Here is a 24332-nt window from a genome sequence, read left to right as displayed (position 1 = left end):
GGGATCGCAGGCACGCACCACCACGCCCAGCTAATTTTTCTATTTTTAGTAGAGACAGGGTTTCCCCATGTTGGCCAGGCTGGTCTCAAATTCCCGGCCTCAAATGATCAGCCAGCCCTGACCTTCCAAAGTGCTGGGATTACAGGCATGAGCCACCATACCGGGCCAAGAAATCAGTTCAATATTATAATCCTGAAGTACCTATTCTCAAGTTCACCTGACTGTGGTGTAAACAATCAATATGATAGCTCTCAGGAATAACCCTTTGATATTTGACCAAAATCAATACTTATAATAAGACAGTTTCTCTAAGGATGGCTCCCACAGGTTAACGATCTTTTTTCTGATACTAAGAGGTCTTCAAATAGAATTTTAAAATCATAGTAGCCTCCTCTAATGTGGCTACAATATAGCATAGAACTAGGTTTACACTCAAGGCAAAATAAGGTTACTCAAAACTGAAAATTGTAGAATCACATGTACCAGTAGCAAATATGAGGCATCTTTGGAAAAATAATCTTACTGCTAAACAATTTCTCTTCCAAACAGGTCTGAGTCAGCATTTTATTTAGCTGCTACAGTTACTATAACATAAAGTACAATAATAAAATAGCAATGTTATCAGACTTTAGTATTCTGTTATCTAGACATAATGCAAAAGCAATTCATAAGAATTATGTTCGGAAAATAGAAGATTTTGAGGGAAAGAAAAGTGATACTTCACATTTTAGCAATTTCACCTAGATAGACTAAAGCTAAGCACCATTAAGTCTTTCCATATTGTTAAGCATATGGTCTTAAGAATACCAAATGTCATTTCAATTTCATCCTTGAAGCAAAAAGACAAAGTAAACCCCATGTATGCTGAAACTGTTAGCATTAGTTAGACTTGGCAATGACACCTACATCCAACAAGTCAGCATCAACCTTAGAAGTCAGCTCTGAAATCAACACTCATCATTCCCAGAACCTTCCCACACGAAACCCAGCAGATCCTAGAGTTTAACAGTAAAAGAGAGAGGACATTTCCCTGGCCTGAGGCAATGGGGGAGATGGGGAGTGGACATGCTTCTACATTCAGGGGGGTAAAATGTACAAATGAATGATCAGAGGCTGAGGCACGCTGTTTCTAACGTCTGAAGCCAGACACAAAGTCACTTTCCCTTAATCTGTGCTAGTACCTCCAGACTTTTAGATAAATAAGTAACACTTGAGTTCTTCTGATTTTTAGAGGTGGGAAGAAAAAATAAACTTTGCCATAATAAACATCTGAATGTATAAACAAATTCGTATATGTAATATATAATAAAGAAATTATACTTACCTTCACTTTTCCCTGAAAAGCAAAACAAAATGTTTATTAAAATAAATTCCTTCCAGTGCCCTTTTTATAATGCTACACTTTCACAAAAATAAGACTTTAATAATGGTTAGTTTTAGTCCAACAGTTCATTCACACAAGTAAAATCTGAAAGTGAGACATTCATGACTGCAACTCTATCTGGTAGTGATATGAATTATGCCTGATTTGACTAAATGGTGTTATCTCCATGAGTGTGCATAAAGAGGTTCAGCTCATGTGAGATTTAATATACCCTGACAGGAGAGAAAAATCTAATCCATCACCTGAGAGTAGTTTTCAGTATCTTAAGGACCTATGTTTATTTGGCTGGCAGAGACTTTTTCCACCTTTATTTATCCTAAAGCTGTAATATAGTTTCTGTTAAAGATTTTTATTATTGCTTTGAAACCTCCAGCCTCGCCTTATAATATTTAACCTTAGTCAGGAATATTTTCAGACTATTTATAAGATTCAAATTATACATAATACAGTAATTTGTGTGCAGCTGCTTATTTACTACTGAAAATGTCTTCAAAAATTTTGCCCACCTTTTTTAATGCCATCAGTTTATTAAAGAAATATATAATCACTGCAAATATATGTTTTATAAAAAACAGGCAGAATAAAAAATTATTCATAATTCCCCAGCTCAAAGATAAATACTATTTACATTTTAGTGAATGTCTTTTTTGTTTATAGATACATTAATTATAAATATATTACACATATTGTTTTGATACCTGCTTTTCCTCATTGTGTTATTGGTCACTTTTGATTTAAATGAATAAAAATTTACAGCAACATTTATAATGGCTATTTTCTACTATGTGACTATACCATAAGTCATTTAACCAGTTCCCTAATGATAAACATTTAAATTGCTCCTATGTATCTTTATGGTAAGTGACGTGGTTAATTACTTTATCAAATCATGTGAGATCATGATGATCGACTCTATTAATTTGCATTTCATCTGATATTAAATCAATGGCTTCCACTGAGTGACCACATGTGACTCTGTATAAACCCAAAAGCCTTAAAGATTTTTCATTCCTAATCTAAGAAAGAGAAATCTGCCAGAATTTAGGGAGTGATGCAATCTCAACCCCTTCTAGGAGGAAATTTATATTTGTTAACTATTTGAGATCAGCATCTTTTCAAATAAATTTAAAAAATGAAAACCTTACACTTTTGCTGAAAGCACATTAAAGATTTTATCAGTAAGCACATATTTGAAGAGAATAAGGATACATAATTTCTAAAGAAAAAGTCTGAACTCATACACTGAAATGGCTTATTCAACAAACCGTTCTTCATATTACAGACAGGGCAGGGTTTCTCTAAGTTTTAATTTTACAGCCCGTCTGGCATCTACACAGTGTCTAGCACATATTAAATGGTGGATAATCATTTGCTGAAAGAACAACTGACTTTCACTATTGTAGACAAGACCACTAAATGAGGAGAGCAATTTTCACTGATCATGTATCTAACAAACTACTCCATCTATTATGTGTCAGGCTCTATACAGAGAGATAAAACAGATAAATGCTACCCATATCTTCAGAATACTAGGGTAGATCAATAGATATATAAATAATAATAAAATAATGCTACACAGTGGGAAAGGCCGTATGAGGAAAACAAAAGAATTAAAAACAAACGCATGCATCAGATTACTTCATGAGGAGGGAGCGATACTTCTGGTTATAAGGACCAGGGAAAGTTCTATGGAAAAAGCAGCATTTGAGCCAGACCTTGAGTGAAAATAGAATATTAAAAATGTTATTAAGATACAAAGACCTGTAAAGTTGAAATCAAATGCCCAATATATGCAATAATTTCAAGCTTTAGAAAAAATTTGAGAGTTTTGGATATTATTTGTGGGATGAGTACAGCTTTTAAAACACTGACACTTGACTATGTCTGCAAAAATATATATAATAAATATATACCCTAATCTTTATTTTTTGATAATCTAATACCAGGAACTTCATTATAAAAATATTTTTTACTGAAGTACAAATAATTTAAGCACAAATCTCTGTAAGGGTGAGGCATAACTCTACGGAAACGGGACTGTGGATTTTATGACCTCAACTGTTACTGCCATTTATCTTGCATTCCCCTTCCTTTGAATTAAAGTTCCCTAGCTGAGAAATAATATAACAATGCAATCAGTAACTTACCTTGACCAGAAGCCAAAGGATTTAAAGGTCTTTTAATTGTCTGTGGCCTAGAAGTAAAAAGAATTAAAAATATAAACACAAATATGTTACCAATCATGTTATATTTAAGTGATATTATCTCAGAAAGTTGCTTAATATCCAAAATCAAATTGTTTTATTGAGATTATAAAATACTTAGTTTCCTCTAAATGCTTTAAGGGAGGGTGACTATTTGTTGTAGTAATAATAGTTCCTGATATTTTCCCACTGTAGCGGCCAACAGGCCATTTCCTAATCACTTCTTCAAATGAAAGAAGAGAAAATATCAGCCAAGCTCTTCTCTTAGAGTCACTACTATGTTTTTATATATATGATATATATATATATATATCTGTGTATGTGTGTGTGTACGTATAGCACAAAGTGTACCCCTAATTGAAAGACAAATAAGCAAAAAATATTCAATATAAGCATTAAAATTAAAAAATGGAAAAAAAATAGTGTAGATTATTTTCCACTTAGGTAATCTTTAGACACATCAATTTGCCCTGTACCTAAGTTTGTTACAATTTAAATAAAAGTTGTTTGTTCCGTAGGAAAAAATAGAAATTTTCTGGAGAGTTACTATGTCACTAAAGTGCTTTTAAATCCCAAAATAAATATGCATTAGTATTAAGAGTAAACTATAGGCTGGGCGCAGTGGCTCAAGCCTGTAATCCCAGCATTTTGGGAGGCTGAGACGGGCGGATCATGAGGTCAGGAGATCGAGACCATCCTGGCTAACACGGTGAAACCCCGTCTCTACTAAAAAATACAAAAAACTAGCCGGGCGAGGTGGCGGGCGCCTGTAGTCCCAGCTACTCAGGAGGCTGAGGCAGGAGAATGGCGTAAACCCGGGAGGCGGAGCTTGCAATGAGCTGAGATCCGGCCACTGCACTCTAGCCCGGGTGACAGAGCAAGACTCCGTTTCAAAAAAAAAAAAAAAAAAAGAATAAACTATAGGGATTGTTTTAACATCTATTTTAAAAATTTGCACAACTGGAGACATTTTGAGAACAGAGTATGTAACCTATATTTTAAAATACACAATATAATTAACTTAGCCCCTTATACATTTTTTATATTGTCAGAAATTATGGGAATCAGGATACAAATTAGTAAGAAAATGACTACACAACTAATACAAATCTAACAAATGCTTTGTGGATTCTTAATTCACATTAAAAATAACAACAACAGTGCCAGGCATGGTGGCTCACACCTGTAATCCCAGCACTTTGGAGGCTGAGGTGGGTGGATCACCTGAGGTCAGGGGTTCAAGAACACCCAGGTCAACATGGTGAAACCCTGTCTCCACTAAAAATACAAAAATGAGCCTGGTGTGGTGGTGCGTCCCTTTAGTCCCAGCTACTCAGGAGGCTGAGGCAGGAGAATCACTTGAACCTGGGAGGCAGAGGTTGCGGTGAGCAGAGATGACATCACTGCACTCCAGTCTGGGCGACAGAGTGAGACTCCATCTCAAAACAACAACAACAACAAAAAAAACCTTTAAAGTAAATCTTTAAGTCGGTAACCAAATATTTCTAATAATAGTCAAGATAATTTAAATAAAACACACGGCAGAAATAAGTAATAAAAACTCTCTCCTTTCCAAACTGGAGAAATTCTTCAAGTCAAAAAAAAAAAAAAAACCCAGTCTGACATTTTATTGGTGTAAACATAATTACTGATCTCATACTTATATTTGACTTATAAAAAGTGAAATATACAATATTATCCCCATATTTGGGAACTCCAAAGACTTTCCCAGAACTCTCTCCATCTCTAAGACAGCATGATGTGCTCGCGCATACATTGTTCCCAAAAACCAGTAAGTACAAAGTTTAGAGCCTCGAGGCTTACATGTGAGTAACCTGAAGCATTTCGCAGACACCTGGTGATCAGCAACTGCCTCCAGCCTAATGGTTACCAGGACAAAGTGGGCTCTTTCACTTACTAGATCTTTGACACAACACAAATCACACAACCTCTCTAAGTTTCAGTTTCTGTCTATAAAACAGTGATGACTGCAACACAGGGTTACCGCAAGGACTAAAGGAGAAAACGTATATAACGTGCTTACCACAATGTGTAGAATACAGTGAGTGCTCAAAAATGAAACCTATTATAATTGTTCTGTGAAATCAATTTAACTGTAAAATAACTAAAGTCACAGAAAGGGGTGTAGAGAGCACCAAAAAGAGAATTAAGAGTCGTATATTCTTTTCTCGACACCGCCACTATGTGATCTTGGGAAATGAAGTGAACTTCTCCAGTTCTAGGTTACCTCATTTATAAAATGAGATCCTATAATCTACTCAAGGAACATTTGCGAAGGGCCTACAATACTCCCATAAAGGTCTAATACGCCTCTAACTCTTAAAAAAAAAAAAAAAAAGGAAAAATTTGTGGATACTCATTTCCCCAGAAGGAAACTGGATTAATAGTCATGTTTCTTTGTACAAATAAATCTTTTAACAAAGTGAATATTATTTTTAATTTTAAATCATTATGATTGTTTATAAAGAGAAATCACCACATCTTACATGAATTTTTCTAAACGAAAATGACACATACTTAAAACAGTTTTCTTCATAGATGACATTCCATATTTTCCAAGCATCTGGTCCCTTGTAACCAGTGTAGCGCTCAGGATTAAGAAGCAAATCTACATATTCAGCATCAGGGGACTGAATGTCTGTAAAATAAAATATCTTATTAAATCTTTCTTATCCTCAGTTACCTTAAAAAGCTAGTACACAAGACTGTGTAATCCATTGATTCTAGCACACCACAAATTTAACAATGTGTCAGGAATTTTAAAACAACTTTTCAGGAGAAAGAAAGGAAGGAAGGCCGGGCGCGGTGGCTCAAGCCTGTAATCCTAGCACTTTGGGAGGCCGAGACAGGCGGATCACGAGGTCAGGAAATCGAGACCATCCTGGCAAACACGGTGAAACCCCGTCTCTACTAAAAAATACAAAAAAAACTAGCCGGGCGAGGTGACGGCGCCTGTAGTCCCAGCTACTCAGGAGGCTGAGGCAGGAGAATGGCGTGAACCCGGGAGGCGGAGCTTGCAGTGAGCTGAGATCCGGCCACTGCACTCCAGCCTGGGCCACAGAGCGAGACTCCGTCTCAAAAAAAAAAGGAAGGAAGGAGGCTGGGCGTGGTGCCTCACACCCGTAATCCCAGCACTTTGGGAGGCCAAGGTCGGTGGATCACTTGAGGTCAGGAGTTCAAGGCCTGCCTGACCAACATGGTGAAACCCTGTCTCTACTAAAAATACAAAAATTAGCCGGGCATGGTGGTGCACACCTGTAGTCCCAGCTACTCGGGAGGCTGCGACAGGAGAATCGCTTGAACCTGGGAGGCGGAGGTTGCAGTGAGCCGAGATTGAACCACTGCACTACAGCTTGGGTGACAGAGCAAGACTCCATCTCAAAAAAAAAAAAAAAAAAAGGAATGACAGAAAAGAGAGAGAAACACACACCGCCACCTTAATTGTACATACTGGCTACAAAAACATTATGATTTAGGAATTGTAAAAATAGGAATGTGTGAATTTTAGAATCAAAGAAACATGGTAATTCAATTCTCATAAGCTATCCAGACAAAGAATATAACATACATTTCCCTCCACATTAACCACAGCAGTTCATCAATAACTACAGTAAATGAAGGAGTGTTAGTATCATACACTGCTTGTAACCAAATACTTTCTTCTTAGATGACCACCACCAGCAGGATCTGCTACCAATCTGGCCAAAAGCAAAAGTTACAATGCAGCATGATTCTGTGTCAACATTATTTATAAAAGGGAAAACTGGAAGCAACCTAAACATCCAACATCACAGAACAGTTAGAGCATGGGCTCTGGAGCCAGAACACCCAGGCTAGAATCCAGACCCTGTTACTTATTTATCATTTATAATGTGTTATAACCTCAAAACAAAAAAGATGGTCCCAGGGTGGGCGCGATGGTTCATGCCTGTAATCCCAGCATTTTGGGAGGCCTGGGGGCAGACTGCTTGAACCCAGGAGTGATTGTAAAATTCACAAGCAACCTGGTGAAACACCAGGCATCAATAAAAAAAATTAGCCAGGCATCATGGCACGTGCCTGTGGTCCCAGCTACTCGTGAGGCTGAGGTGGGAGAATCACTTGAGCCCAGGAGGTCCAGGCCGCAGTGAGCTGTGATTGCACCATGGCACTCCAGCCTGGGCAACAATGAGACCGTGTCTCAAGAAAAGATGGGCCATAGTCCTCCAGTGGCTTTCAGAAATTATTTGGTACTATAATAATACTTTATTCATATATAAAGCTTAACAGTATAAGCCAACAAAGAATGAAACAAAGAATGAAAAAGTGGACAAAAATGGTCTCAATGCAACCAAAGTCAATGACAAAAATATGAGCACAAAAGTGCTTAGAGGAGAGTCCATCAAGCTCTCAACTATACCTATTTTTATTATTAAAAAACAAATATAAAAACAAAAAAACCCCTAAGCTTGGTTATTTTTTACTCCAATTCACAGTATATTAGAAGAATAAATTAGGAGGAAAGTTGCTTCTAGAAGCAGTACAATGATGGCGTCTTAAAACAGCAGAGTTCAATGTAGAAATGGCAATTAAAATAACTAGAAAAGCAAAACATAAGTACTTAAAAAATTAGCATGGAATCATCTAGTTCAGGAATGGATAACTGTTCATTTCAATTAATACTAAAGGTAACCACCACATATTAATTATAATAAATTCATTTTTTAAATCCTGATGTTTAAAATATATAAACAGCAGGCTGGATGCAGTGGCTCACGCCTGTAATCCCAGAACTTTGGGAGGCCGAGGCGGGCGATCATATGAAGTTGGGAGTTCGAGACCAGCCTGACCAACATGGAGAAACCCCATCTCTATTAAAAATACAATATTAGCCGGGCGAGGTGGTGCATGCCTGTAATCCCAGTTACTCAGTAGGCTGAGGCAGGGGAATTGCTTGAACTCGGGAGACAGGTTACAGTGAGCTGAGATCACGCCACTGCACTCCAGCCTGGGCAACAAGAGTAGAACTCTGACTCAAAAAAAATAAAAATAAAAATGAAATAAAATAAAATAAAATATGTAAACAATGGTCAGTATCCAGTACTTTAAGAAAACTAACCACCAAGAAATGATTAAATGTTTAAATATTCTACCTAGAGAAAAACATTTGTTGCCTCATAATTTTACTTACTATAAATACTTTATTCTTCAAGCTTATAAAAAATATTACTATATTAATGTAATATTATAATTATGTTACAAATCTTATAATTATACTATAAATATTATTATAATTAAAATTATATAATTATATTTAAATTACTATAATTATATTAAATATTACTATAATTATATTTGTGCCAAGAATTTTTATGATGTGTTGGTTCCTATCACTGAATAGAACATGAATTTTTTCATAGAAAACTAGTCAAACATGTTTTGTAAAATCTAAGAAAAGACATTTAAGAGCCCATTTGGCCCTTATAGGAAGATGCCAATATCCAGCCCTAGAAGCAGAAAACGTGTGTTGTGCAAAAACCTGTATGATGTGCTGTTTTCTATCACTGAATAGAACCTGTTTTTGACAAAAGCTCAAATTTCCAATTAGGATTTTAAAAATACCTTCTATATTTCACATATCATTTACATCCATTATTTAGTCCTGCTAAAGCTGTCTTTAAAATATTCAGCTTTTTTAAACACAAGAAACTAATACAAATGGGTAAGTGATTCACCAAACTCCACAATATAAGAAATGAATCATTGATTCTCACTTGGTGCTGCACACTGTGTTCACAAAAGGATATTTTGTTAACGAAGGTTAAAATATTACCATCCTTTTTCTAACAATGGAGGACTAAAAAAAATTATAGCTGCATACTATAAATTTAGTTTTATCTCACAAAAATATTTAAGGTAGAAAAAAAAAAAATCCTTGCAGAAAAGATGGCAAAATAAGGGAGTTGGGAGAACATCTTATCCCCTTCCTTTACTAGACCAAATCTTGATATAGGTCTATACCCCTTATACAACATGCCTAGGACCATGCGTGTCTTGCTGGAATGGAGAACTTTCCAGATTTTACAAAGGTAATACAGTACACGCAACATCTATTGCATATTACTCCAGCTGGACCTGGGGCAGCAATCTATTCAAATACATAAATATTTCTACAGTGAAACATATGAATACTCACACTAAATGAGCCTGTGCTAAACGCAGGGTGAGAAATGTTCAATTTTCAGAGTTTTCAGATTTTAGAATTGGAAATAAGGAATTATAACTAAGTATATACCAAAACATGGCTACGGTTTCCATTAAGGAAAGTAATTTTCCCCAAAAAGAAGCCACAAAATTAAAAATACTTTCTCTTTTATGGAGATTGTAGGCTTCATCTTTTGCTTATAATTAAAAGAATTTATATCACTGTTTTCACTAATTTGTTGTGGTTGTTTTGGGAAAGGGTCTCACTGTCTTAGGCTTGGAGTGATGCAATCAGGGCTTACTCCAGCCTCAACCTCCCTGGCTTAAGCAATACTCCCACCCCCCTCGAGTAGCTGGGACTACTGGCACATGCCACCAGGCCTGGCTAATTTTTGTATTATTTGTAGAGACAGAGTTTTGCCATGGTGCCCAGGCTAGGCTCAGCAGTCTTCCCTCCTCGGCCTCACAAAGTGCTGGGACTATAGGCATGAGCCACCAAGCCAGGCCTGTTTTCACTAATTTTGGAAAGATCATTAGTCCACTAGAAAAGAGCCACAGAAGAATACCAAAACTCAATTTGATTTGATTTTTTTTTTTAGCAAATTAAGAGGCTAACAATTCAACTTAGAAAAAGGAAATAGTACAAAAAGGAAGAATTGGAAAATCCATACATCTTAATCAGAGGTTTTTATTGTTTGTTTGTTTCTTGAGACGGAGTCTTGCTCTGTCGCCAGGCTGGAGTGCAATGGCGCAATCTCAGCTCACTGCAACCTCTGCCTCCTGGGTTCCAGCGATTCTCCTGCCTCACCCTCCTGAGTAGGTGGCATTACATGCATGAACCACCGTGCCATGATCAGAGTTTTAACTCCTAGATTTTAACAGCACCAGCACTCTGGCTTAACTTTAGACATCACAAACTCGACCAATGGTTCAATATTCTCTTCTCCAAAAGCAACATGGACCATCATTAAGGAAAATACATAACAAACCAAAAGCAATATAACTGAAGAGGTTTTTGTAATCCCTACATTTTAGCTATTTATGCAAAATGTATATACAAAATTTTATAAACTACTAGCTACACAGAACTGCAACACTTAAGAGGTAAATTTTTTCTAGAAACTCAGCTTTTTTAAACTGTGGTAAAATAGATATAATAAAATTTACATTAACCACATTTAAGTATACAATTCAGCGGGGTTCATTATCACCACTATCTGTCACCAAAACTTTTCCAGCACCTCAAACAGAAACTCTGTAACCATTTAGCAATAACACCTACCCACCCCAAACTCTGACAATCTTTCATCTACTTTCTGTCTCTATGAATTTGCCTATTGTTGACATTTCATGTAAGTGAAATCATTTAATACTTGCCCTCTGGTACCTGACCTATTTCACTCAGCATGTTGTCAAGGTCCATCCATGTTGTACTATATATCAGAGCTTCATTCCTTTTTCTAGTTGAATGGTATTCCACTGTGTGTTTTATATACCACATTTTGTTTATCCACTCCAAACAGTGCTGGACAATGGGCTTGTTAAGACCTTTTGGCTACAATGAACATTATTGCTTTGCTATCTGTTTGAGTACCTGTCTTTAATTTTTTTTGAGTATATACCTAGGAAAGGAACTGTTATGTCATATGGTAATTCTACGTTTAGGTTTTTGAAGAACCACCAAACTGTTAGAAACTGAGTTTTTTTCTTTAATAACATTTTTCTGAGATGGGGTCTTACTATGTTGCCCAGTCTGGATTCAAACACCTGGGCTCCAGTGATTCTCCTGCCTCAGCCTCCAGAAAAGCTGGGACTACAGGCACACACTACCATGCCCAGATTAAAATAATTTTTTTAAAAAAATTTCTTAGGTATAATTTTAAACATAATGCATACTATCAAAAATATTATACCATCAGCTTCACAGAAGTTATCTGAAGAATCATCATGCTTGGTCCACTGAAGAACAGCCTTCTGTGTTTCCTCACTTCAAACAAAGAAAAAAAAATAACATTACTATTTTATAAGTTAATATGTAACATAAAGAAACATGAAATACTACTGAAAAATAAAATCAAACCTCAGAGATTCATCCACTGCTCCAAGTCGTTCAGCTTGTTCACATTCTTCAATGAGATTATTGGCTTCTTCAGAATACTAAAGTGAAAAAGGGAATAAATAGACTATAACTTATTGCATCTTTAAAACTTTTTTAAAATTTAGAAGTTATCTGAAGCTCTTTTTGATTTTATTTATTTATTTATTTTTGAGATGGAGGGGGAGTGCAATAGTGTGATTCCGGCTCACTGCCACCTCCACTCCCTGGGTTCAAGCGATTCTCCTGCCTCAGCGTCCGGAATAGCTGGGACTACAGGCACCACACCCAGCTAATTTTTGTATTTTCAGTAGAAACGGTGTTTCACCATGTTGGCCAGGCTGGTCTCGAACTCCTGACCTCAGGCAATCCACCCACCTCGGCCTCGCAAAGTGCTGGGATTACAGGTGTGAGCCACCACGCCCAGCCTCTGAGGCTCTTTTTATACCTGGCACCTTCATCTTGGCTTCAAAACTTTAAAAAAATAATAAGTGTTCATGTTCCTCCTGAAACTAAAAAATAAAATGCTTTGGCTGGGCGCAGTGGCTCACACCTGTAATCCCAGCACTTTGGGAGGCCAAGGCGGGTGAATCATAAGGTCAGGAAATCGAGACCATCCTGGCTAACACAATGAAACCCTATCTCTACTAAAACTACAAAATATTAGCCAGGCATGGCAGCGGGCACCTGTAGTCCCAGCTACTCAGGAGGCTGAGGCAGGAGAATGGTGTGAACTCAGGAGGTGGAGCTTGCAGTGAGCCGAGACCGTGCCACTGCACTCCAGCCTGGGCGACAGAGTGAGACTCCGTCTCAAAAAACAAAAATAAAACGCTTTGCCTCTTGTTTTTTGGGGGGAACACAATTTACTATTATGTTCACAAAATAAAGAATACAGTTCTGATAACTCATTACTAAACTGCCCACGAATAAATCTTCAAGGTTTTAAGGAAGTCATGCGGTAACTGGTCAACAGGCACTGTACTACTTTTCTAATGACGTTAAGTGTGGGCATCAGTTTTCTCTTCCATAACATAAGCAGTTGGACCAAATCACGTGTGTCTAAAGTTCATCCCATGCCATGATGCTAAGAATGCCTGGGAACCTACCAAGTCATAGAAAAAATATTCTGTAATCTCAGCACTTTGGGAGGCCGAGGTGGGGATCACAAGGTAAGGAGTTTGAGACTAGCCTGACCAACATGGTGAAACCCCGTCTCTACTAAAAATACAAAAAAAATTAGCTGAGCATGGTAGCACGCTCCTGTAATCCCAGCTACTCAGGAGGCTGAGGCAGGAGAATCGCTTGAACCTGGGAGGCAGAGGTTGCCGTGGGCCCAGACCAGGCCACTGCACTCCAGCCTGGGTTACAGAGCGAGACTCCACTTCAAAAAAAAAAAAATTCCAACATTTTTAGGTTTCTAAAATATATTCTTTAACAATCATATTTCCTCTCAATGTCCAACTCACTTTACATATATATTCCACTAGGCCTGTACATGGCATAAGGTAAGCAAGTTGGTTTATGGGATTTCATAACACACCAGTTCATTATACAGGTGAAGGACAACACTGGGAGGCCACGAATTCAATCACTCAACAAATATTTATTGAGTGTCTATTTTGGTCTTATTGTTAGGACAACTATACAAACCACTTTCCAGACAAGGACACTAAAATAAATGAACCCTAAAATAACTAAAATGATATAGTTTTTTTTTTTTTTTTTTTTTTTTTTTTTGTCTGAGACGGAGTCTTGCTTTGCCGCCCAGGCTGGAGTGCAGTGGCCGGTTCTCAGCTCACTGCAAGCTCCGCTTCCCGGGTTTACGCCATTCTCCTGCCTCAGCCTCCCGAGTAGCTGGCCACCTCGTCGCCCAGCTATTTTTTTGTATTTTTTAGTAGAGACGAGGTTTCACCGTATTAGCCAGGATGGTCTCGATCTCCTGACCTCGTGATCCGCCCGTCTCGGCCTCCCAAAGTGCTGGGATTACAGGCTTGAGCCACCGTGCCCGGCAGTTTTTTGAAATATTTATTTATTGAGTGACAACTTAGTTTCATTATATTGGTATAAACATGTAAGACAACATAAGACAGCTTGCTTCAAAAACTATCTTTAAAAGTAAAATTATTTCATATATAATTAAGTATTAAAGGACAAAGGGATATATGTTCCACCTATAATCAAATGGCTCAGAAAATTATATATAATATATAAAAATATATGACATATTACATAGTACACATAAAATATATATCACATATATAGTGTTAGATATTATAAAGTATATATACTTTTGTGTGTATATATACACACAAAAATGTGTACATATGCAAAAATACATGCGTATATATACACAAAAATGTGTATTTTATATATATAATACACACATACAAATGTCCATTTATTTTATCATGCTTTTTGTGTGTCCATATATGCACACAATAAGTATGGCAAAACAAATGTGGCCAGGCATGGTGGCTCACACCTGTAATCCCAACACTTTGGGAGGCTGAGGTGGCAGGATTGCTTGAGTCCAAGAGTTCAAGAACGACCTAGGCAACACAGCAAGACTTTATCTCAAATAAATATATATATGTGTGTGTGTGTATGTGTGTACAGATATATATATACATATAAACATAAAACAAAAAATAAATGTGGCAAAATATAAAAATGTAGTGAATCTGCAGAGTGTACAAAATGTCTTTATATTAATGTTGCAACTTTTCTGTGAGTTGGCAATTATATCAAAACAAAAAGTTAAAAATACTGGCTGGGCGTGATGGCTCACACCTGTAATCCCAGCACTTTGGGAGGCCAAGGCGGGTGGATCACAAGGTCAGGAGATCGAGACCATCCTGGCTAACACGGTGAAACCCCATCTCTACTAAAGATACCAAAAAAAATTGGCTGGGCATGGTGCCATGCACCAGTAGTCCCAGCTACTCAGAAGGCTAAGGCAGGAGAATCGCTTGAACCCAGGAGGTGTAGGTTGGAGTGAGCTGAGATCACGCCACTGCACTCCAGCTTGGGCGGCAGAGAAAGAGTCCATCTCAAAAAAAAAAAAAAAAAGGTTAAAAATACCTACCAAAAATGAACAAAATTTGTTTAAAAAATAACGTATACCTAAGTATATTAAAACAAAAATTTTTAAATCTTACTATTGCAATTACCCAAATATTTAAAAATAAACTGAACAAAATAACCATTCTTAGTTGCTGCTTAATAATTTAATCAGTTTCTCAGTCACATCTGATACTATGTCATTAGCATTTTTCTGAAGAACATACTTTTTTCCAATATGTTCTTATTACTTTTAATTTTTCATAAAATTTCCCATAATCAGGCCGGGCACAGTGGCTCATTCCTGTAATCCTGGCAGTGTGGGAGGCCGTGGCAGGTGGATCACCTGAGGTCAGGAGTTTGAGACCAGGCTGGCCAACATGGTGAAACCCTGTCTCTACTAAAAATACAGAATTAGGCGTGGTGGCACGCACCTGTAATCCCAGCTACTCTGGAGGCGGAGGCAGGAGAATCGCTTAGAACCCAGGAGGCGGAGGTTGTAGTGAGCCGACACTGCACTCCAGCCAGGGAGACAGAGCAAGACTGTCTCAAAAACAAAAAAAAAAAAAAAAAAAAAAAACTGCCCATAACCTTCTTCAAAGTTACATTTTACGGTTGATCAAAATTTACAAACATTTTGTAAAGTTACATTTTATGGTTGATCAATTTGAAATTATCGATGCCTTCTACAGATACAATTTTTTTCCTTCTCGGCAGACATAATTTTTTTTCTTTTGTTTTTTTGAAACAGGGTCTCATTCTGTCTTTCAAGCTGGAGTGCAGGGGCACAATTATGATTCACTGCAACCTCCAACTCCTGGGCTAAAGCAGTCCTCCAGCCTCAGCCTCCCAAGTAGCTAGGACTACAGGCCCACGCCACCACACCTGGCTAATTTTTCATTTTTCTTAGAGACAGAGTTGTGCTATGTTACTTAGCCTGGGGTCTCAAGCTCCTGGGCTCAAGCAGTCCTCCTACCACAGCCTCCCAAAGCGAGATATAATTTCTTTTTTTTTTTGAGACAGAGTCTCACTCTATTGCCCGGGCTGGAGTGCGGTAGCACAGTCTCAGCTCACTGCAACCTCCTCCCGGGTTCAAGTGATTCTCCTGCCTCAGCCTCCCAAGCAGCTGGGATTACAGGCACCTGCCACCATGCCCAGCTAATTTTTTGTATTTTTAGTAGAGATGGGGTTTCACCATGCTGGTCAGGCTGGTCTCTAACTCCTGACCTCGTAATCCACCCACCTCAGCCTCCCAAAGTGCTGGCATTACAGACGTGAGCCACCGCGCCTGGCTGAGATATAATTTTTTAATTGAGAAAACATTCTCAAAGTAAAATAAAAAAAAGAAAAAACATTCTCTCTTTAGGTAAATATGTGGAAGTATTTTAACCCAAATATTTTCACAAGTTCCATTCTTTTGCCCCTAAAGTACATTTCTTCAATAAATATTTTAAGACAAAACATCAAATAAGTTGCCTCTATTTTTTGATTATTTTAAATGTTTTGAGAAATTTAAAGCGCGGGTGTGGTGGCTCATGCCTGAAATCCCAGCACTTTGGGAGGCCAAAGTGGAAAGACTGCTTGACACCAGGAGTTAAAGACCAGCCTGGGAAACACGGCAAGACCCCATCACTACAAAACAAATTTTTAATTAGCTGGGCATGGTGGCATGTGCCTATAGTACCAGATACTCAGGAGGTGAGGTGGCAGGATTGCTTGAGCCCAGCAGTTCCAGGTTACAGTGAACTATAATCTTACCACTGCATGCCAGCCTGGGCAACAGAGACAGAGACAAAATAAAACAAAACAAAATAAAAAAAGTTTGGTCAAACTCAGATACAACGAAATTGTAATCCTCAATTTCATTACATCTCAGGTCAGAATATAAACATATCCAATTCAAAGCAGAGTTCTATCAAGAGGATATTCTTGCCACAAATGGAGATACTCCCAAACACATTTATAACATTTCAGAACACAATTTCTGAATCACATTAAACACCATTTGGACTTTCCTCATTTAATGTGTTTGATTTCTCTTTAGTTTTTGTAGGAATAAATTTAAAGGCCTTTGTTTACAAGCTTTGTCATAATGATTTTTTTTTTTTCTTTGAGAAAGAGTCTTGCTCTGTCGCTCAGGCTGGAGTGCAATGGCATGACCATAGCTCACTCCAGCCTCAACCTCCCAGGTTCAAGCAATCTTCCCCTCTCAGTCTCCTGAGTAGCTAGGACTACAGGTGCACACCACCATGCATGGCTAATTTTCGAAATTTTTTCTAGATACAGGGTTTCACCATGTTGCCCAGGCTGGTCTTGAACTCCTGGTCTCAAGCAGTCTGTCTGCCTTGGCCTCCAAAAGTGCTGGGATTACAGGCATGAGCCACCACATCCAGCCACTTTGTTATAATTGCAATTTGTTAAACCTTTACAGCTAAACTTTGTTTCTTCTTCATGCATTCCATTCATTGATACTAATTTTTCACTGATTTAGAACAAATTGCAATAAAAACTTAGAGGGGTGCATTTATTAAAAACTGATCAACACTACTGAGAAGCTCTTGGGTTGTTTTACAAAGTAGTTCCTCGAAGCCTCAAAACATTTATAAAATCTGATTGATAATAGACAGCAAAGTAAGTACTATCATACTAAAACCATACCAAAGTAAATTTTTTCAGCATCAGCTTAATCTCAAAAATTTCACAATCATAACTTAGTATGTATACAAATCACATACTAACTTTGACAATTACTCCTTTTTTTTTTCTTTTTTTTTTTTTCTGAGACAGGATCTGGTTCTGTCACCCAGGCTTAAGTGCCGTGGCACAATTTCAGCTCATTGCAACCTCTACCTCCAGGACTCAAGCAACCCTCCCACCTCAGCCTCCTGAGAAGCTAGGACCACAGCTGCGTGCCACACACTCGGCTTATCACCGCTCCTATCTTAACTGGCAAAATATCACAGCTTGTGTGGACAAAATTATGAATTATTTGTATATTTTTATTATAAATGCATTTCTGTTTCATAGATTTCTTGATTTATTAAGGACACTGGTTTTTACCCAGAACATTGCTTTTATCAAAATTTACATGTGTACTACCACAAAATATTTTATCTTCAATTTTGAGCTTTAACTGAATTTATACTAGCATTCACAATAGTGATGTTTCCCTTCAACAGAATGAACTTCCAAAAGTTTTACTTTCAGTCCATTGATTAAATGAAATAAATCGAACAATTTTTTTTCTCTGTCTCCCAAGCTGGTGTGCAGTGACGTAATCATAGGTCACTGTAACCTGGACATTTAGGCTCAGCTTCCTCCTGGTCTCAGCCTCCTGAGTAGCTAGGATTGTGGGCAGGCATCATCACACTTGGTTAATTTTTTTTTAGTTTTTATTTGTAGAGATGGGGTCTCGCTATGTTACCCAGACTGGTCTTGAACTCCAGGCCTCATGCAGTCATCACATGGTGGCCTCCAAAAAGCACTGGGATTACAGGCATAAGCCACCATGTGCCCAGCCTCAAGCAATTTGTTAAATGAAATGAAACAGTTGATAATGACACCATTCAACTATGTGCACAGTTCTTCTGCCACTGAAACCAGGTCAAAAGCTATGACTTCATTCTTTGACTCTGTGTGTGTATAAGAAAACATGGAATTAAAAATGGGCAAAATTAGTTTAGAATCTACGATGGAAAATGTTCAAAACAGTGGTTACCTCTGAAGACGGAGTGTGGTTTGAATGGAATAGGCATGAGGAAACTTTGTAGAGTAATGCTAACATTCTATATCTTAATAGAAGCCTAGGTTACACAGGTATATGCATTTGTCAACATTCAGCAAATGCACACTTAAGATTTGCACATTTCATTGCATGGTAATACTTTTATCAGGCTGGGCGCCATGGCTCACGCCTGTAATCCCAGCACTTTGGGAGGCCGAGGAGGGCGGATCACGAGGTCAGGAGATCAAGACCATCCTGGCTAACAGTGAAACCCCGTCTCTACTAAAAATACAAAAAATTAGCCAGGCGTGGTGGCAGGCACCTGTAGTCCCAGCTACTTGGGAGGCTGAGACAGGAGAATGGCATGAACCTGGGAGGCGGAGCTTGCAGTGAGCCAAGATCGGGCCACTGCACTCCAGCCTGGGTGACAGAGTGAGACTCTGTCTCAAAAAAAAAAAAAAACAACTTTTATCAAAAGTACACATAAACAAATATTGGACTCTAGTTAATGATATACTTCTACTTATGTGGATCCATCTAGTTAATGACATATTTAGGAGGAGGTATACTGATGCCTGCAATTTACTTTGAAATGCATCCAAAAAATAAGATGTTCTAATGGATGGCTACAAGGATGGACAGATGAACAGATATGTGGTAAAGTGAGTTTATTACAATTGTGGAATCTAGGCCAGGCATGGTGGCTCACACCTGTAATCCTAGCATTCTGGGAGGCCAAAGTGGGTGGATCACCTGAGGTCAGGAGTTTGAGACCAACTTGGCCAACATGGAGAAACCCCATCTCTACTAAAAACACAAAATTAGTCAGGCATGGTGGCGCATGCCTGTAATCCCAGCTACTTGGGGGGCTGAGGCAGGGGACTCACTGAACCCAGGAGGCGGAGGTTGTGGTGAGCCAAGATCGCGCCACTGCACTGCAGACTGTGGGCAACAAGAGCGAAACTCTGTCTCAAAACAAAACAAAACAAAATCTGAATAAAGTATGGACTTTCAGATACATTTTTTTCCTCTATTTTATTTTTGATACTTTCCATAATAAAATGTTAAACAGGCTGGACGCAGTGGCTCGCACCTGTAATCCCAGCACTTTGGGAGGCCAAAGCGGGCAGGTTACCTGAGGTCAGGAGTCCGAGACCAGCTTGGCCAACATGTTGAAACTCCATCTCTACTAAAAATACAAAAATTAGCCAGGCATGGTGGTGGGTGTCTGTAATCCCAGCTACTCTGGAGGGTGAGACGGGAATCGCTTAAACCCAGGAGGCAGCGGTTGCAGTGAGCCAAGATCACGCCATTGCACTCTAGTCCGCGCGACAGAGTGAAACTCCATCTCAAAAAAATAAATAAAATAAAATACACAAAAAATAAAATGTTGGCCAGGTGCGGTGGCTCACACCTGTAATCCCAGCACTTTGGGAGGCTGAGGCAGGCGAATCACAAGGTCAGGAGATCAAGACCATCCTGGCTAACATGGTGAAACCCCACCTCCATTAAAAATATAAAACATTAGCCAGGTGCGGTGGCGGGCGCCTGTAGTCCCAGCTACTCAGGAGGCTGAGGCAGGAGAATGGCGTGAACCTGGGAGGTAGAGCCTGCAGTGAGCTGAGATCCGGCCACTGCACTCCAGCCTGGGTAACAGAGCGAGACTCCGTCTCAAAATAAATAAATAAATAAAATAAAAGGTTAACAAAAACAAACAAAAAGAATGAGAGCTATTCAGTATAAATACTTCTCAAGGGGTTTCACCGTTGGAAGCAGATAAATGGGATAGTATGTACAAGGCAGGTTTTCCAAGTTTTTCATTAAGATACTGGACACATCAACAGGTATACATACATACCTTGTAGCTCGCAGATTTAATTCCATCAGGAACCTCATCCTGAAAAAGAAAAAATATGTTTTTAGATGGCATTTATTCTATCTTTTTAAAACATATCTTAAATTTCTATGATTTATGAGAAAAATCCATAAAACAAATTATCGAAGTTGGATTTTTTAACAGGTTAGGTAGTATTTATATGATTTCTTAAAAGTAAATAAAAATTCAAGAACAAATTATTCTATGGATTGCTGAGCATACATTATGTATATTACAGCAAGGACAAAAATAGTCATTTAGCCATTATTCCTTTTGATGTTCAAATTGTCCCATATTTGGCCACTAGGAGATCCACTGAGTGCTAACTTGATATTCACACCTGTGTTCTTTTGATATTACTCCAGTGGTCCTTAGTAGAATTTTTTTTGTTTTGTTTTCTGTGATGGCCAGATATTCTGGGTTCTTGGAACCCAGGGGTTTGGGTCACAGAGACAGATCCCTCATGAACAGCATGGTACCATCTATGAGATAATGAATTAATCTATTAGCTCTATTTTCTAGAAGTAATAAGTTCTACTATCTAGAACTAATCTATTCGTTCACTTGATACCTGGCACCTCCCTGCTTTCTCTTGCTCTCTCTTGCCATGTGATATGACAGCTCCCTTTCTGCCTTCTGCCATGAGTGTAAGCTTTAGGCCTCACCAGAAGCCAAGCAGATGCTGGCACCATGCTTCTTCCCACTGCAGAACTGGGAGCCAAATTAACCTCTTTTCTTTATAAGTTACCCAGTCTCAGGTGTTCCCTCATAGCAATGCAAAACGGACTAACACATCTATGTTACTTTACCAGACTCTCCCCCATCTCATCTTCTATTCCACACTCCCCCCAATACTGCCAGTTAGCATTCTAAATCTGATCTAATTGTGGCACTTTTCTGCTAAGCTAACATTATCTGCATTTACAAACTAAGAATATTTTTGGATGGATAAATATTTCCAATGATTTTTTTTTTTTTTTTTGAGATAGGGTCTCACTCTGTTGCCCAGGCTGGAGTGCAGTGGCAGATCTCGGCTCACTGCAACCTCTGCCTCCCGGGTTCAAACGATTCTTGTGCTACTCAGCCTCCCGAGTAGCACTCTGCTATGTCCAGCTAATTTTTGTATTTTTAGTAGAGACAGGGTTTCACCATGTTGGCCAAGCTGACCTCAAACTCCTGACCTCAAGTGATCTGCCTGTCTTGGCCTCCCAAAGTGTTGGGATTATAGGCGTAAGCCACCATGCCTGGTCTTCCAATGATCTTTTAAAGAAAAAAGCTTTTCTCCATCATAACATCAGTTCAAGAAAAAAACACGTATTGCTGCCAGGTACAGTGGCTTATGCCAGTAATCCCAGCACTTTGGGATGCCAAGGCGGGTATATCATCCGAGTTCAGGAGCCAAAGACCACACTGGGCAACATAGTGAAACCTTGTCTCTACCAAAAGTACAAAAAATTAGCTGGGCATGGTGATGTGTGCCTGTAGTCCACCTGTAGTCCCAGGTATTCGGGAGGCTGAGGTGAAAGGATTGCTTAGGCCCAGCAGGCAGAGGGTACAGTGAGCTGAGATCACGCCACTGCACTCCAGCCTGGGCAACAGAGCGAGACCCTGTCTCAAAAACAAGCAAAAAACACAAACAAAAAAAAAAAGTATTGGCATGAAAGGCATTCTGCCTTTCAGTTCTTCCCAGCTCTGCAGAAGCTTAAAATAACCAGATCCTGACTCAATTTTTCAGTGCAAATTGATAACTTTAACCTGATTCTTTTATAGCACCTCTATACATTCAAATCAAATAATAAATATATATTTAACATTTCTCAAATGCTAAAATTGGTCGTCTTCTCTAGGATTTACAATGAAATATATCTCATTCATCAGTCTGTCAACTGATGGAATCAATAAGCTATTATTTTATGCTACAATATTTTCAGCGTTTCTGCTCCCTCCAATCTTCTTTTCCAAATGGCATCCCCTAGCTCTACACCTCATCAATAATAATCAGAAATAATTGCTATCTCAAGATGAGATTTGACTTTGCAATAACTGTAAAATATTTATATTTTCTAATATTAATAAAAAGCTCATTTAATGAACAAGTATAATTAAATGTCTTTATTAAGCATCTACCATATTTCAGCATTTTTACTAATTCATATAACTAGGATACTGGTAAATTTCCCCAACTAATTTTTTCTATTACTAAATTACAAACGTAAAACTTAGAATACAAAATGTTTACATTGTTAATATCACTTTAATAATATGCTCATGCTTTAATAGTAACAAAGTGTTTCATAAATTAATCCTTTAATTTTCAATAAGTTGTGCGTATATGAGGATTAATGTAACAAAAAACATGCTTCTCATTCTCATGGTAAAATGCCCATAAATAGTATTTGACATTGGCCTTAATTCCACATGCTAGATAAGTCTGGATAACAATATTTACATATGTAAAATTAAACCACCTGAAACCACAATAATACTTCACATCTATTAGGATAATCATTATCCAAAAGAACAGAAAGTAAAAGTATTATCAATAATGTGAAGAAACTAGAACTCTTGTGCATTGCTGGTAGGAATGTAAAACAGTACAGCCACTGTTGAAGACAGCATGGCAGATCCTCAGAAAAAACAAATGGAACTAACACATGATCCAGCAATTCCACTTGGAAGTATATACCCCAAACAACTAAAGTAGGGATTCAAATAAATATTTGTGCATAGCAGCATTATTCACAATAGCAAAAAGGTAGAAATAACCCAAAAGTCCATCAACAGGTGAATGTATAAACAAAACATAGTATAGGCATACAGTGGAATATTATTCAGCCCTAAAAAAGAATCAAAGCTGGGCATGGTGGCTCACACCTGTAATTCCAGCATTTTGGGAGGCCGAGGTGGGCAGATCACCTAAGGTCACCAGTTCGAGACCAGCCTGACCAACATGGAGAAATCCCGTCTCTACTAAAAATACAAAATTAGCTGGGCATGGTGGCACATGCCTATAATCCCAGCTACTCGGGAGGCTAAGGCAGGAGAATCGCTTGAACCTGGGAGGCGGAGGTTGCGGTGAGCTGAGATCGCACCACTGCGCTCCAGCCTGGGCAACAAGAGCAAAAAAAAAAAAAAAAGGAATCAAATTCTGATACATACTACAAACATGTATCAGGCTAGAAACACTATGCTAAGTGAAATAAACCACGCAAAAAAGGGCAAATATTGTATGATTTCCCTAATGCGAAGTACCAGAATAGTCAAATTTGGAAAGAAAACCTAAATGGTGGTTGCCAGGGACTGGGAGGAGGGAGAAATTAAGACTTATTAATAGGAACAGTTTACAGTTTCAGTTTGGGAAGATGAAAAGTTCTAGACATAGATGGTAGCAATGGTTACATAACAATGTGAACATACTTAATGCCACTGAACTGTACACATAAAAACTGCTAAAATGGTCAACTTTCGAGACCAACATGGCCAACATGGTGAAACCCCGTCTCTACTAAAAATACAAAAAATTAGCTGGAGGTGGTGGTGCACACCTGTAATCCCAGTTACTTGGGAGGCTAGGGCAGGAGAATTGCTTGAACCCAGGAGGCGGAGGTTGCGGTGACCTGAGATCGTGCCATTGCACTCCAGCCTGGGCGACAGACCTGTTTATTCCCTCTCAAAAAAGAAAATGTCGACTTTATTTTAAAAGTAAAATAAAAAGATGTACTTTTAAAGGGAATAAATTGTCATTCAAAAATATTTTTAAAACTCTATTTTCACAGTAAGATACT

The 24332-nt window shown here is 38.3% G+C and overlaps 1 protein-coding gene across 1 annotated transcript in view; it reads right to left on the bottom strand.

Annotated features, from left to right (window-relative positions):
• Positions 1 to 24332, bottom strand: part of ERO1A (endoplasmic reticulum oxidoreductase 1 alpha) — a 58431-nt gene that overhangs the window by 19052 nt on the left and 15047 nt on the right. The window contains exons 4-9 of the mRNA XM_023222606.3: positions 20530 to 20568; positions 11873 to 11949; positions 11706 to 11779; positions 6127 to 6247; positions 3532 to 3578; positions 1325 to 1336 (exon numbers count right to left, since the gene is read on the bottom strand). Of these exons, the coding sequence (XP_023078374.1) occupies positions 1325 to 1336; positions 3532 to 3578; positions 6127 to 6247; positions 11706 to 11779; positions 11873 to 11949; positions 20530 to 20568 (370 nt within the window). The remainder of the gene's footprint in view (positions 1 to 1324; positions 1337 to 3531; positions 3579 to 6126; positions 6248 to 11705; positions 11780 to 11872; positions 11950 to 20529; positions 20569 to 24332) is intronic.

Source organism: Piliocolobus tephrosceles, chromosome 6, assembly GCF_002776525.5.
Source record: "Piliocolobus tephrosceles isolate RC106 chromosome 6, ASM277652v3, whole genome shotgun sequence".
Lineage (NCBI taxonomy): Eukaryota > Metazoa > Chordata > Mammalia > Primates > Cercopithecidae > Piliocolobus > Piliocolobus tephrosceles.
Note: the sequence above shows the minus strand (reverse complement) of the source record. Positions and strands in the feature narration are given on the sequence as shown.